Source organism: Simochromis diagramma, unplaced genomic scaffold, assembly GCF_900408965.1.
Source record: "Simochromis diagramma unplaced genomic scaffold, fSimDia1.1 OVJJ01000703.1, whole genome shotgun sequence".
Taxonomy (NCBI): Eukaryota; Metazoa; Chordata; class Actinopteri; order Cichliformes; family Cichlidae; genus Simochromis; species Simochromis diagramma.
Genome location: NW_024386914.1, coordinates 223,559 through 233,725, shown reverse-complemented (window position 1 = coordinate 233,725; position 10,167 = coordinate 223,559). Strand labels below are relative to the sequence as shown.

The 10,167-nt window shown below is 40.6% G+C and overlaps 1 protein-coding gene across 1 annotated transcript; it reads left to right on the top strand.

Moving 5' to 3' along the window:
• The first annotated feature begins 968 nt into the window (after window positions 1-968).
• LOC120736322 (myelin-oligodendrocyte glycoprotein-like) lies at window positions 969-6,326 on the top strand. The gene is made up of 3 exons (XM_040036354.1): window positions 969-1,360; window positions 3,976-4,329; window positions 4,989-6,326. Exons 1-3 carry the CDS (start codon window positions 1,309-1,311, stop codon window positions 5,198-5,200), a joined length of 618 nt encoding a protein of 205 aa, XP_039892288.1. The 5' UTR covers window positions 969-1,308; the 3' UTR covers window positions 5,201-6,326.
• Window positions 6,327-10,167: the final 3,841 nt, after the last annotated feature.

The following is a 10,167-nucleotide window of genomic DNA, read 5'->3' as shown; positions in this document are numbered from 1 at the left end:
CTGAGGCCTCTGTGTCATGGTCCCTGTGCCTCCCCGGCCAGCCCAGTGTGGCCACAAGTGTTTGTTGTTTTTCTCTCGCTCTCTCTCCCCTACCTGTCTGCCTGGGCGGAGCTCTGATTGGGCTCCTGCCCTTGGCCCACGCACCTGCAGCTGATCTCGAGCGAATTGCAGTTCTCTGGCTCTTCTTAAGGCTGGGGCTCTGAGCTATTCATCGCTGGAATATTGAGTAACTCTCGTTAGTATTGCCTGGCTTCTTTGCGATCCACTCCCGTGACACTCTGACTGTATGAAGATCATTTGGAGACATTTCACTTTTTTGTTTAACTGCAAAGTAAACTCTCTTTGATTTGGATTTAATTTATGATCATGTTTGAATATTTATGAGTGTTTAACTAAACCCTACCCTTGTGTACATAACACTCATTTAACTTTACTTATTATTTTCTATGCTTAGAGTTAGGTTTATTCTTATATTATAATAATCTTTTTTTTTAGTTGTTTATTTAGTCGCGTGAAGGGAACTCACAAAGTATGAATTTCATTGCTCAGCGTAACCATTTGTGTTTTGCAGTGTATATGACAATACATATCATGAATCTTGAATATTTGTGTCTTCTATGATGATCTGTTGTCGCTCAAGCTGCTCTGCTGCCACCCGGAGTCTTGAAAGTGTTAAAGCATCAATCTGCAGCTCAGTGAAAGTGACATCAGAATAACCAGCACAGCCAAAGTATCCCGAACAAACTGAAGTGTTTGCTGATGGGTCACACTTCACTTCCCCTTAAAGTGAGAGACCAGATTCAGCTGTTGCAGTTTGAGCATCACGTTCACACAAAACATAAAGTTAAAGCTGTCGTGTTGATATTTAAAGTACTTTGATTCGTTTGGATAACAAGAGACCATTTAGAGCAGCTCAGAAGGAAAAAAGTCCACAACATGAGACTGATGACTAACTTAAAATAATTTTTCTTTTTAACTCTCTTTATTAGAGAGGAGCTGGAAGCAGCTATTAGCTATATGCTCTTTTGTCTAAAAGTAGCACTTCTGGCTTTTGCTACTAATTAAAAGCATTTCTGCAAACAGTTGCGTTGTATTGCTTACTGAGGCTTTTATTGTGGGGCATTTACAGGAACTTTCTGTAGTAAAAAGAATTACCTTCATGTGATCAACCTGCACCATTGCGTTCGGCTCCGTGTGTGCATGTGGCTCTCTTTCTGTTTCGCTTCTGTGTATAAAAGGTTTCTGTTCCCTGTCAACATCTTTCGGTGTAGGTGAAGCCTCTGCAGTATCTCACAGCTGTGGTCACAGATGGATGCTCTCAATTTCCTCCTGATTTCATCCCTCGTTTCTGCATCTACATGTGAGTGAAACTGAAGTTGTTTGTATTTTTATTCCTACAGAACTAAGAAGAAACCTATGAGTAATAAGTGTTAAGTAATGGTTAATAAGTATCATTCAGAGTGATCTGTTTAACATGTGAAATGTTCATTTTTGAGTATTATTTGGAGGTTGTGGTCAATATGACTTCCTCTTTTCCTGAATCACTTTTTATTGACCTTGGATGAAGAGTCTCGAGTTAATACACTGCAGTTTTTGATAGTGAGATAGTGGAGGGTGTAGACTCTACAATGTCTGCACAGGGCTTTACGATGTTTTGAAAGCTGTTGAAAAAAACTTTTTAGACTTTACGTAAGTAAAAAGTACCAGAGTTTTAAGACACCCTCTGGGTACACTCCTGGTTAAACCACAATGTAAACATCCTGAGTCTGTGGCTCTTGTACAGTGTTTTCGCTTTGATGCTGACTTTATGAAATTGCAGGATGCTGACAACAAAGGCAAAAGACTGCAAACTTCAAAACAGAAAGTCAGTGAGGGATAAACACCTACATACCCGTAATCTCCTGTTAAAATACAAAACTGCATAAATAACCTCAAGTAAGGTCAAAGTCATGAAAACACAATACATGTGAAATCTAAACTAAGGCAGAAAAAATTACTTTTACTCTGCTTCTGAGTTTTAATGGCCCATCAAGATTTCTATTGGCTTGTGAAAAAAAATCTTTTTTTGATATTTTTAAATGTTACCACTGTTTAATTAACATGATTTTTTTAAAATATTATTTCACTTAAAATCTGTAAAATTTTATGAAAGCTTTAAAATTAATCTGGTGTAGTGGAAGCATCACTTTCACACAAACTGATGCTTAGTCCGACATGCATATTTCAAAGCATCACTCAAATACCCAAATACAGGGGCGTCTAACTCCGGGCCTCGAGGGCCGGTGTCCTGTAGGTTTTAGATGTGTCCTTGATCCAACACAGCTGATTTAAATGGCTAAATGACCTCATCAACATGTCTTAAAGTTCTTCAGAGGCCTGGTAATGACGTAATCATTTGATTAAGGTGTGCTGACCCAGGGAGAGATCTAAAACCTGTAGGACACCGGCCCTCGAGGCCCAGAGTTCCCAACCTCTGCTCTAATAGAACTACACAAAGTAAAAAAAAAAACAAAAAAAACCCAATCATATTCATTTTTAAACTTAATTTGTTGCATTTTTTGTCTTTTTTTTTTTTTGACAAATTAATGAAACTCAAACCTGACGTGCAGCAAAGTGGAGACACCAAATCTGAACAAAACAGAAGAAAATATTTTCGATTTTTCTTTAAGATAATTTAAGTGCTGTGGTTTAAAGAAACTATCAACCTAAACTATTTATCTTATGTCCCCTGTAGTAGGCATAAGAATCTGTCTCATCTTATTGAATTGACCACAACTAAGAGCCAGTAAATTCGGATTCTAGTTTATCTGAATCATGCTGTGAACACATGATCTGAACTTCTAGTTTTTTCTCTAAAACCTGGTTTATGTAAACAGAGGGCCACCTGTTTGGTGGTTTGGGGCAATGTTGTCCTTTTTCTCAGACTAAAAAACAATTTCAACCCAGTTTCACTTGGTATTAACGGTACTTCCCTTCAGAGAGGAGAACCACGCTCTGGTTTGTGCCCCCCTTTTTTTTCTGTTTGCTATAACCTGAGGACCACCTGTTTTTTGCAGTTTGCACAGCGTTTCTTTTTCACTCAGCATGTGTTTATACACCTCTCTGCATTTAATCCTGAGTTACTATTCATCTCACAGTCTGTTCAATAGCGTGTCTTTTATCCCGTCTCCCTGCCCTCACCCTCAACTGGAATGTTTCCTCCTGTTAAAAGAGAGTTTTTCCTTCCCACTGTCACCAAGTGCTTGCTCATAGGGGGTCGTCTGATTATTGGGGTTCATGTTGAATATTGTAGGATCTGTATTGGATGTGCTGATATGCTAACATCCAAATAAATCACTAAAAAAACCTGGAGCAAAAACTGATTTGATGGTCTCCTCTGCACAGCAGCAATAATAATAATTATGAGATAATTAAATTAAAAATGCACCAACAGGACAAAGAAGGTCCACAGGTCTAATTCACGCATCTCCAGTTAGCTGAGGTTAAGTCAGCAGCTAGAAGCTGCACACAGCCATCTTATGACACCTGTTAATTAACCATGTTCCTAATTTTATTTCTTTTTCTTTTAAATTCACCCCCCTGTAAGCTGTTACGAAGCTGGAAATATGAATTTAAATTAGCTTTGAACTGAAGTAACAGTGTAAAGAACAGAAGGACAAAATGCCTCCACAGCGATGTGAGAGACGATCATGTCAGGTCATTGCTGAGAAAGCTCCTGAGTCTTGCAGTTTACTTAAATTTTCACTTAGTCTAATGGAAACTTATTTTTCCCAGAACTGCAGGCGTTTTACAAGAAGTCACTTCGCTCACTTGCCTAAAACGTTTCCATCATGAGGCGCTCACACCAGAGATGTGTGAAACATTAAAATGTCAAAGGTTATGTTTAACAGCAGCTTCATGAATTCAAAAAAATCAGAGGTCTGAAATTAAACTCAAATTAAACTCAACTCAAACTGATTATTTTGTTGTCTTCAGCTCTTCAGCAGGATATTGAGGCAAAGCTTGGAGCTGACGTCACTCTTCAGTGTCAGATTTCCACAGATGAAGTAATCTCAGTGTTGAAGTGGAGCAGAGCTGACCTGAACACAGACGGCTACGTCTACTTCTACAGGAACAAACGCTCCTATGAAAACTACCAACATCCATCTTTTCATGGCCGAGTGAAGCTGAAGGACCCGGAGATGAAGGATGGAGACGTTTCTCTGATTCTGAAGAACGTCACGTTTAATGACACTGGGATGTATGAGTGTCACATAGCTGTGAGGAACCCTGTGAGAAGTAAAAGAGTTCACACTGAGATCAGTCACTTCATCAACCTCACAGTCACAGGTGAGTTTGTGGAGCTCACGCTCAGCTCCCACATAATTTACAAACCTGAAAACTGAAAATAAAATCAGTTGGCTCCCAGCACCTACAGGAACTGCGCAGTCTCCCAGCTTTATGAGACGGTTACACTTCTCTGCACTTGCAACTTGACAAATAAATGAAGAGTACCTCCCATGGTCTCCTCTGCTCACCCCTTCCAGTGTGAATGTGAAGGGCAGTAGCATTGCATGCTGCTAGCACAGATGCTAGACATGCTTTTTTCTGATGAGGAGCTAAAGCTGCTGTAGGGCCGGCTCTTTACTGTCATTGCACAGTCATAGTTTGTACAATAGTATACTGAAATTGTAGTATTGTCCCACATCGGTGCTACAGAAAGACAAGCAAAACATACTAAACAAATGTCACACATACAGCATAGAAATACACAAAAATGCACGTGTATGTGCAGTTAATTGAATTAAGATGTGTTCAGAGATTAAATGTACAATATGTGCAGAAGGTAAGAAAACATATGCACAAAAATAACATGAGGTATCAGCACGGATTACGGCTGCAGAGTCTGTGACAACAAACAACTGGTGTCCTGGATTTGCGCACCTGTAGGTTTGCTGCTGCTTTGGTGTCTGACAGATTTTCCGCTGACAGCTGATGTTTTTCTGCAGGTGAAACGCATGGAAACATGAAACTGGTGAAAACAGGAGATGGAAACATAGAGGAGGTGGTAGAAGTGGAGACTAGGACAGATCAGATGGTTGTTCCTGCTGTCTCTGCTGCTGCGACTGTCATTGTTATTACAGCTGGATTTGTGGCAATGTGGAGATTAAAAAGAAAGAAACAGCAGCACATGGAGGCAGATAACCAGCAGCTGGTCTGAAACGTCCAGGAGTTTCTGGTACAGTAAGCTAATTGTGCGTGAGAGCAATACACAGAGAGGGAGGACAGGTGGGACCAGTTCTGTGGGCGATGTGCTCTCTTCTGAGAAGGACCGGCGTCTGTGTTCGTAGTTCCCGCCTGACCTCTTCAGAATCAGCTGATTTTTTTTTTTTTGCACCATAACTTTAGTATATTTAGAAAAAACACACAGACTTTCTTTGTAGTATTAATTCACCCTGTTTCTCCAGCATTTTTTCCCTGAAGTGCAGAAGATATCCACATGAAATCTTCAGGGCAGACAAACAAATTTAAAACTGCAACCAAATCAGTTTCATACCCACTCAAAGTGACAAACTCAAACTCTAACAATAACATCTCTTTTGTATTTGTTTGTTTAGCGTAATTGTTTCCCATAGTTTCACAGTTGTTTCCCAGCATAACCTGTGAGCATCTGAGTTTTATTTTCTGTATTTTCATAGTAACAGTTGGGACTCTTTTTTCTTTTTGTTTGTTTCTTTATGTTTCTGTTGTTATTTTACTGTTGCTGTTGTTTCATGACCACTTCAAGGCACTGAGTTCCTTTTAAGTTTTTTATTGCATAATTTTGGGGGGTTTTCTGGTTGCTTTTACTCAGACTTCATGTTCTCAGTTTGAAAGATTCTCTGTCTTGAGTTTTTCGTACTTTTGAAATCTATTTGAGAGGTTGCTGTTTGCATTTGCATCATGGTTTTTTTCCCCCAACATTTTGTTGAGTGTGTTTTAGTTTTATTATGTCTTTTGTTATTTCCACTTTCCTTTCATCATTCTCTCACCGCATCTGTTTGCCTGTGTGTTTACCTTTGCCCACAGACTCTTGGTGCTCTGGGAAATTTCCAACAATGTGAATTACTTTCTCCCTGAATGACGGTTGATTACGTTTCAGTTTGTATCTTAATAAAATGTAAGAAAAAAAGTTGTTTGTTTTACAGAAAAACTGTTAAAAAAAAAAAAATGCAGAAAAAAAAAGAAGTCTTGTACTTTCTCAGCAGGTTACAGTCACTACAGTCTGCACCTGTTTGTTTTGTAGTGTGATTATTACAGGAAACTTCACAGACAGTTTCTCTCTCCATCACATCAACAATGGAGATTTCCTCTTTCAACCAGCCATGTGTTAGAAACTCCCAGGTGCTCATGAGCAGAGCAAGCTGAGACACTGTAAGAGCTGTTATTTTTCAGTGGCAGGAAAAACATAATCATGTAACGGATGCGGAAGGCTGATTTTATTTCCAGTGTTTTTTGTTTTTTTTTTTTAAAAATAAAGGAAGGAAACCTTCCTCCAAACGGACAGAGCAGTGGAGCCGCCAAGGGAAAGCACACGATTTAAAACTGTATGATCAAAATATAATTTATTATATTTAATATAGTTAAAAATGTAAAATGAATTAAAACAACCTTGGCCAAGGGGTAACACAATAATCAATAAAACACAACATTAAAAGTCCAGTGGCCTGCGCCACGACCTAAAAGTCCCAGGGAGCTAAGAAATCCAGCGAAGTAGTATAAAAAGGGAAACCCAGCGGAGTCCTCTCCTTCCTTTCCGCATTCGCGTCCCGATATGCTGGAGAAAGGGAGGAGCCTCAGTCACTATTCTTCTAGACAGTTTTCATTCAATAAAAGGGGATAAGTCGAAGACTTACCCCGGGTGGGCAGAGCTCTCAACTCCGCCCGCCGCTTCTTTAAAACTGCAAATCGGCACCAGCTGTCTCGCCGCCTCTGCTCTCCCGCAGTGCACAAGCTGGGCTCTTGTTGCTACTGCCATCCGCCTGTTCGCTCCGCGTCCCCAGTCGCTGGTGCTGTATCGTCCTCCTGGTGCTCTCTGCGCTGATGCTCTGCGCGCTGGTGCCCTTTGCGCTGGTGCTCTCTGCAGTCTCATCCGTCTCGAGCCTCTAGCCTTCGAGCGCAACTCCTCAAAAGCCAAGCTTTCCTTTCTCACTCGTCCTCAAAAAGCGCTCCTTTCTGTCGTCTACCCAGCCCTCTTATTGGCCTCTCTGGTACCTCTCAGGTGAAATCAAGTTAGTAATCAGATAGGGGTGGAGTCTTTACAGGACAGGTGTTCAATTAAATAAGATAAAAACATGCAATAGAACTCATACAAACAAACCCAATATACAATATTAAAATATTAAACAGATAAAACATCGCAAAACATGCACAGTAAAAACTCTAAATAACTTGTCCCGTTTCACCCCGTGACAATCACATGATTAAAAATCAACTGAATTGTCTCTAAAACATAAATCAAATGCACTCAGAGTATATTCAGAGACGCTTTCAGACATTTTTAAACTCCTTGCCCACTTCCACAGCCATCACCTTAGTCCTTAGAAATATTCTGTTTCTACTACTGTGCCATGTGTGCTCTTTAATGCCCTCAAACAATAAAACAGGTTTAATTATTTTTGTTTTCATTACTTTTTAAACCCATGCAGGATGATCACTGTGTGGCCGAGGATGGTGCAGCGCTGGAAAGTTAAAAGGCTTCATATTTCAGAATCAGAATCGTGTTTATTGGCCCAGTATATGTGCAGACACATACAGGGAATTTGGTTCCGGTAGATGGTGGCTCTCAAGCACAGCAATGTAAATGACAAGGATAAGCCAGCAGCAGCGGACAATGGAGAGAATAGACAGACTGTTCCCTGTTTGTGAAGGACTGCTAGAAAAGTTTAAAATAACTAATGGTCTGTCCTGAACAGTCTTATTAGGTTGATTCAAAATAGTTTTATCATCCAAGTGTTTTCATGTGGGAGAAAGTACTCAGGGCCTTCAAGTTACACACCTATGAAAGGCAGCAACAAGTTTAATGTTCAGAAACCTAAAGTATGTATCAGCAGCAGAAATGGAACTAAAAATAATGTTTGTTCATGTCATGAAGCTTTGAGTATTTGGACAGTAGCACTGCTGTGTTTGTTGCATCATATGCTGTAATTGTTTTATGCTTTATATATTCGAGGTAAGTGTATCTATAGGTTACATCATATTCTATAAGGATGTTATGTTTGTAGACTTTCTGCCCAGTTTGACCCATTTAGCAGAAGTCAGCCTGTTAAGGCTCTGATATCTATCTGTATGATTAAAGCAGTTATGACATGGTCTGATTTTTCACCCAATAAAGGAATATTTCAATATCAGTCTACTCTTCATTTTATCAGAAACAGTTATCATAGCTCGTACATTTTCTTTACACATATATGTAAGCTTGACCAAATGTAATAATGCCAACAAATTAAACGAACAATATTTGTCTCTTATGTATAACACATCTGTATATCCACTGTCAGAGATACTTGTCTTTGAGCACTGTTTCATATTCGTGTTTCATATGCTTATGCAGCTGATCTCTGACGTCTCAACAGTAGGTTTATGCACAGAAAGAAAGGAAAAGAAAATGAGTGAGTGTGCACAGACAGACGTAGAGAGTCTGCACAGGAAGCTTTTAACCTCCTATCAGTGAATCTGACGGAACTTTCAGGTTCTATGAAGCCAGCAAACTAAAAAGAAAACAAACCGCTCTGCAGTTTCTCCACCCTCCATGTCAGTTACTGCTTATCTGCAGTGACAGTTGGCAGATCACGTGATCTGTTTAAAGGCATGCTTACATATGAAGAAAGCTCTTGTGTGACACTGCTGGAGTCAAAACAGGTTAACACTCACCTGCAGAGATGACCAGATGTACCAGCAGCCATTTCCGCCTAATTGTTCTGCTGATCCGACACCTCAAAGTTTGCTAAATATTCCAGTTTAAACTATGATGGGGTTAAAATTCAGCTTGGAAATAAAGCTGAGATGTCCGAGTGGGTAACAGTCGTGTTTGTTTTCAGCAGCTCGATTTGATTGTGTCCAGGAGAAGGAGAAAATAAATAATAATAATATAATGAGGGCGGGGTCATAAACACGTGCGTAAATACGACGAGGCTGAAGACAAAAACAAAAAGCGCGTGTTTCAGAGCTGATAGAAGCTGTTTAATGGAGACACACGCTGCTTTACTTTATATCTACCTGCCCATCTCTATTTGATGATTTCATATTTCAGTATTTCTCTTTGATCTCTCATCCTCCTCTGCCTCACACTGAGGACATGTCTGTAGAAGTTTGAAACTGAGTGTTTAGAGCAGCCTGAAGTTTTGACTTGCAGGGATTTCCTACTCTAACATCATTGTTTAATATGATGCTCTAGAAGACGATGTATATCACAGGAAATTGTTCCAGTTCTACACTGCGGTCATTGAGTCTGTCCTGTGCTCCTCCATCACAGTCTGGTATGGAGCAGCCACTAAACAGGACAGGAGCAGACTGCAGCGGACTGTATGGGCAGCAGAAAGGATCATCGGCGCCCCCCTGCCCTCCATCCAGGACCTGTACCTCTCAAGAACCAGGAAACGGGCAGGGAAAATCATCACAGACCCCTCACACCCTGCACACAACTTTGATCTGCTGCCCTCTGGCAGAGGTACAGAAGCCTGCAGACCAGGACCACCCGACACAGGAACAGTTTCTTTCCCCTCCCATCTCCCTTCTTAACAGTTGACCTGTCACACTGCTCCCACTGCCAGACTGCAACTGCACCTTATGTACATTTTGTAGTATTCATTCCACCTCATTTATGTATTTTATGTATATAAGTTTAGATTCTTGGCACGCTGGAGAGATTATATCTCTCGGCTGGCCTGGGAACGCCTTGGTATTCCCCCGGATAAGCTGGAGGAGGTGGCTGGGGAGAGGGAGGTCTGGGCCTCTTTGCTTAGGCTGCTGCCCCCGCGACCCGGCCTCGGATAAAGCGGATGAAAATGGATGGAAGTTTAGATTCGTTATTTATAGTTGGTTTACACAGCGTTGTGTATATATGTGTAATGTGTGTATATAGACACATATGTGTGTGTGTGTGTGTGTGTGTGTGTGTGTGGTGTGTTGTGTGTGTGTGTGGGTGAG

Bases quoted from the DNA above. Each gene is read 5' to 3' on its own strand.
- LOC120736322 (XM_040036354.1), top strand. From the start codon at position 1,309: ATGGATGCTCTCAATTTCCTCCTGATTTCATCCCTCGTTTCTGCATCT. The intron at 1,361-3,975 runs GTGAGTGAAACT...TGTTGTCTTCAG, and splicing joins CCTCGTTTCTGCATCTACAT to CTCTTCAGCAGGATATTGAG. The intron at 4,330-4,988 runs GTGAGTTTGTGG...GTTTTTCTGCAG, and splicing joins CATCAACCTCACAGTCACAG to GTGAAACGCATGGAAACATG.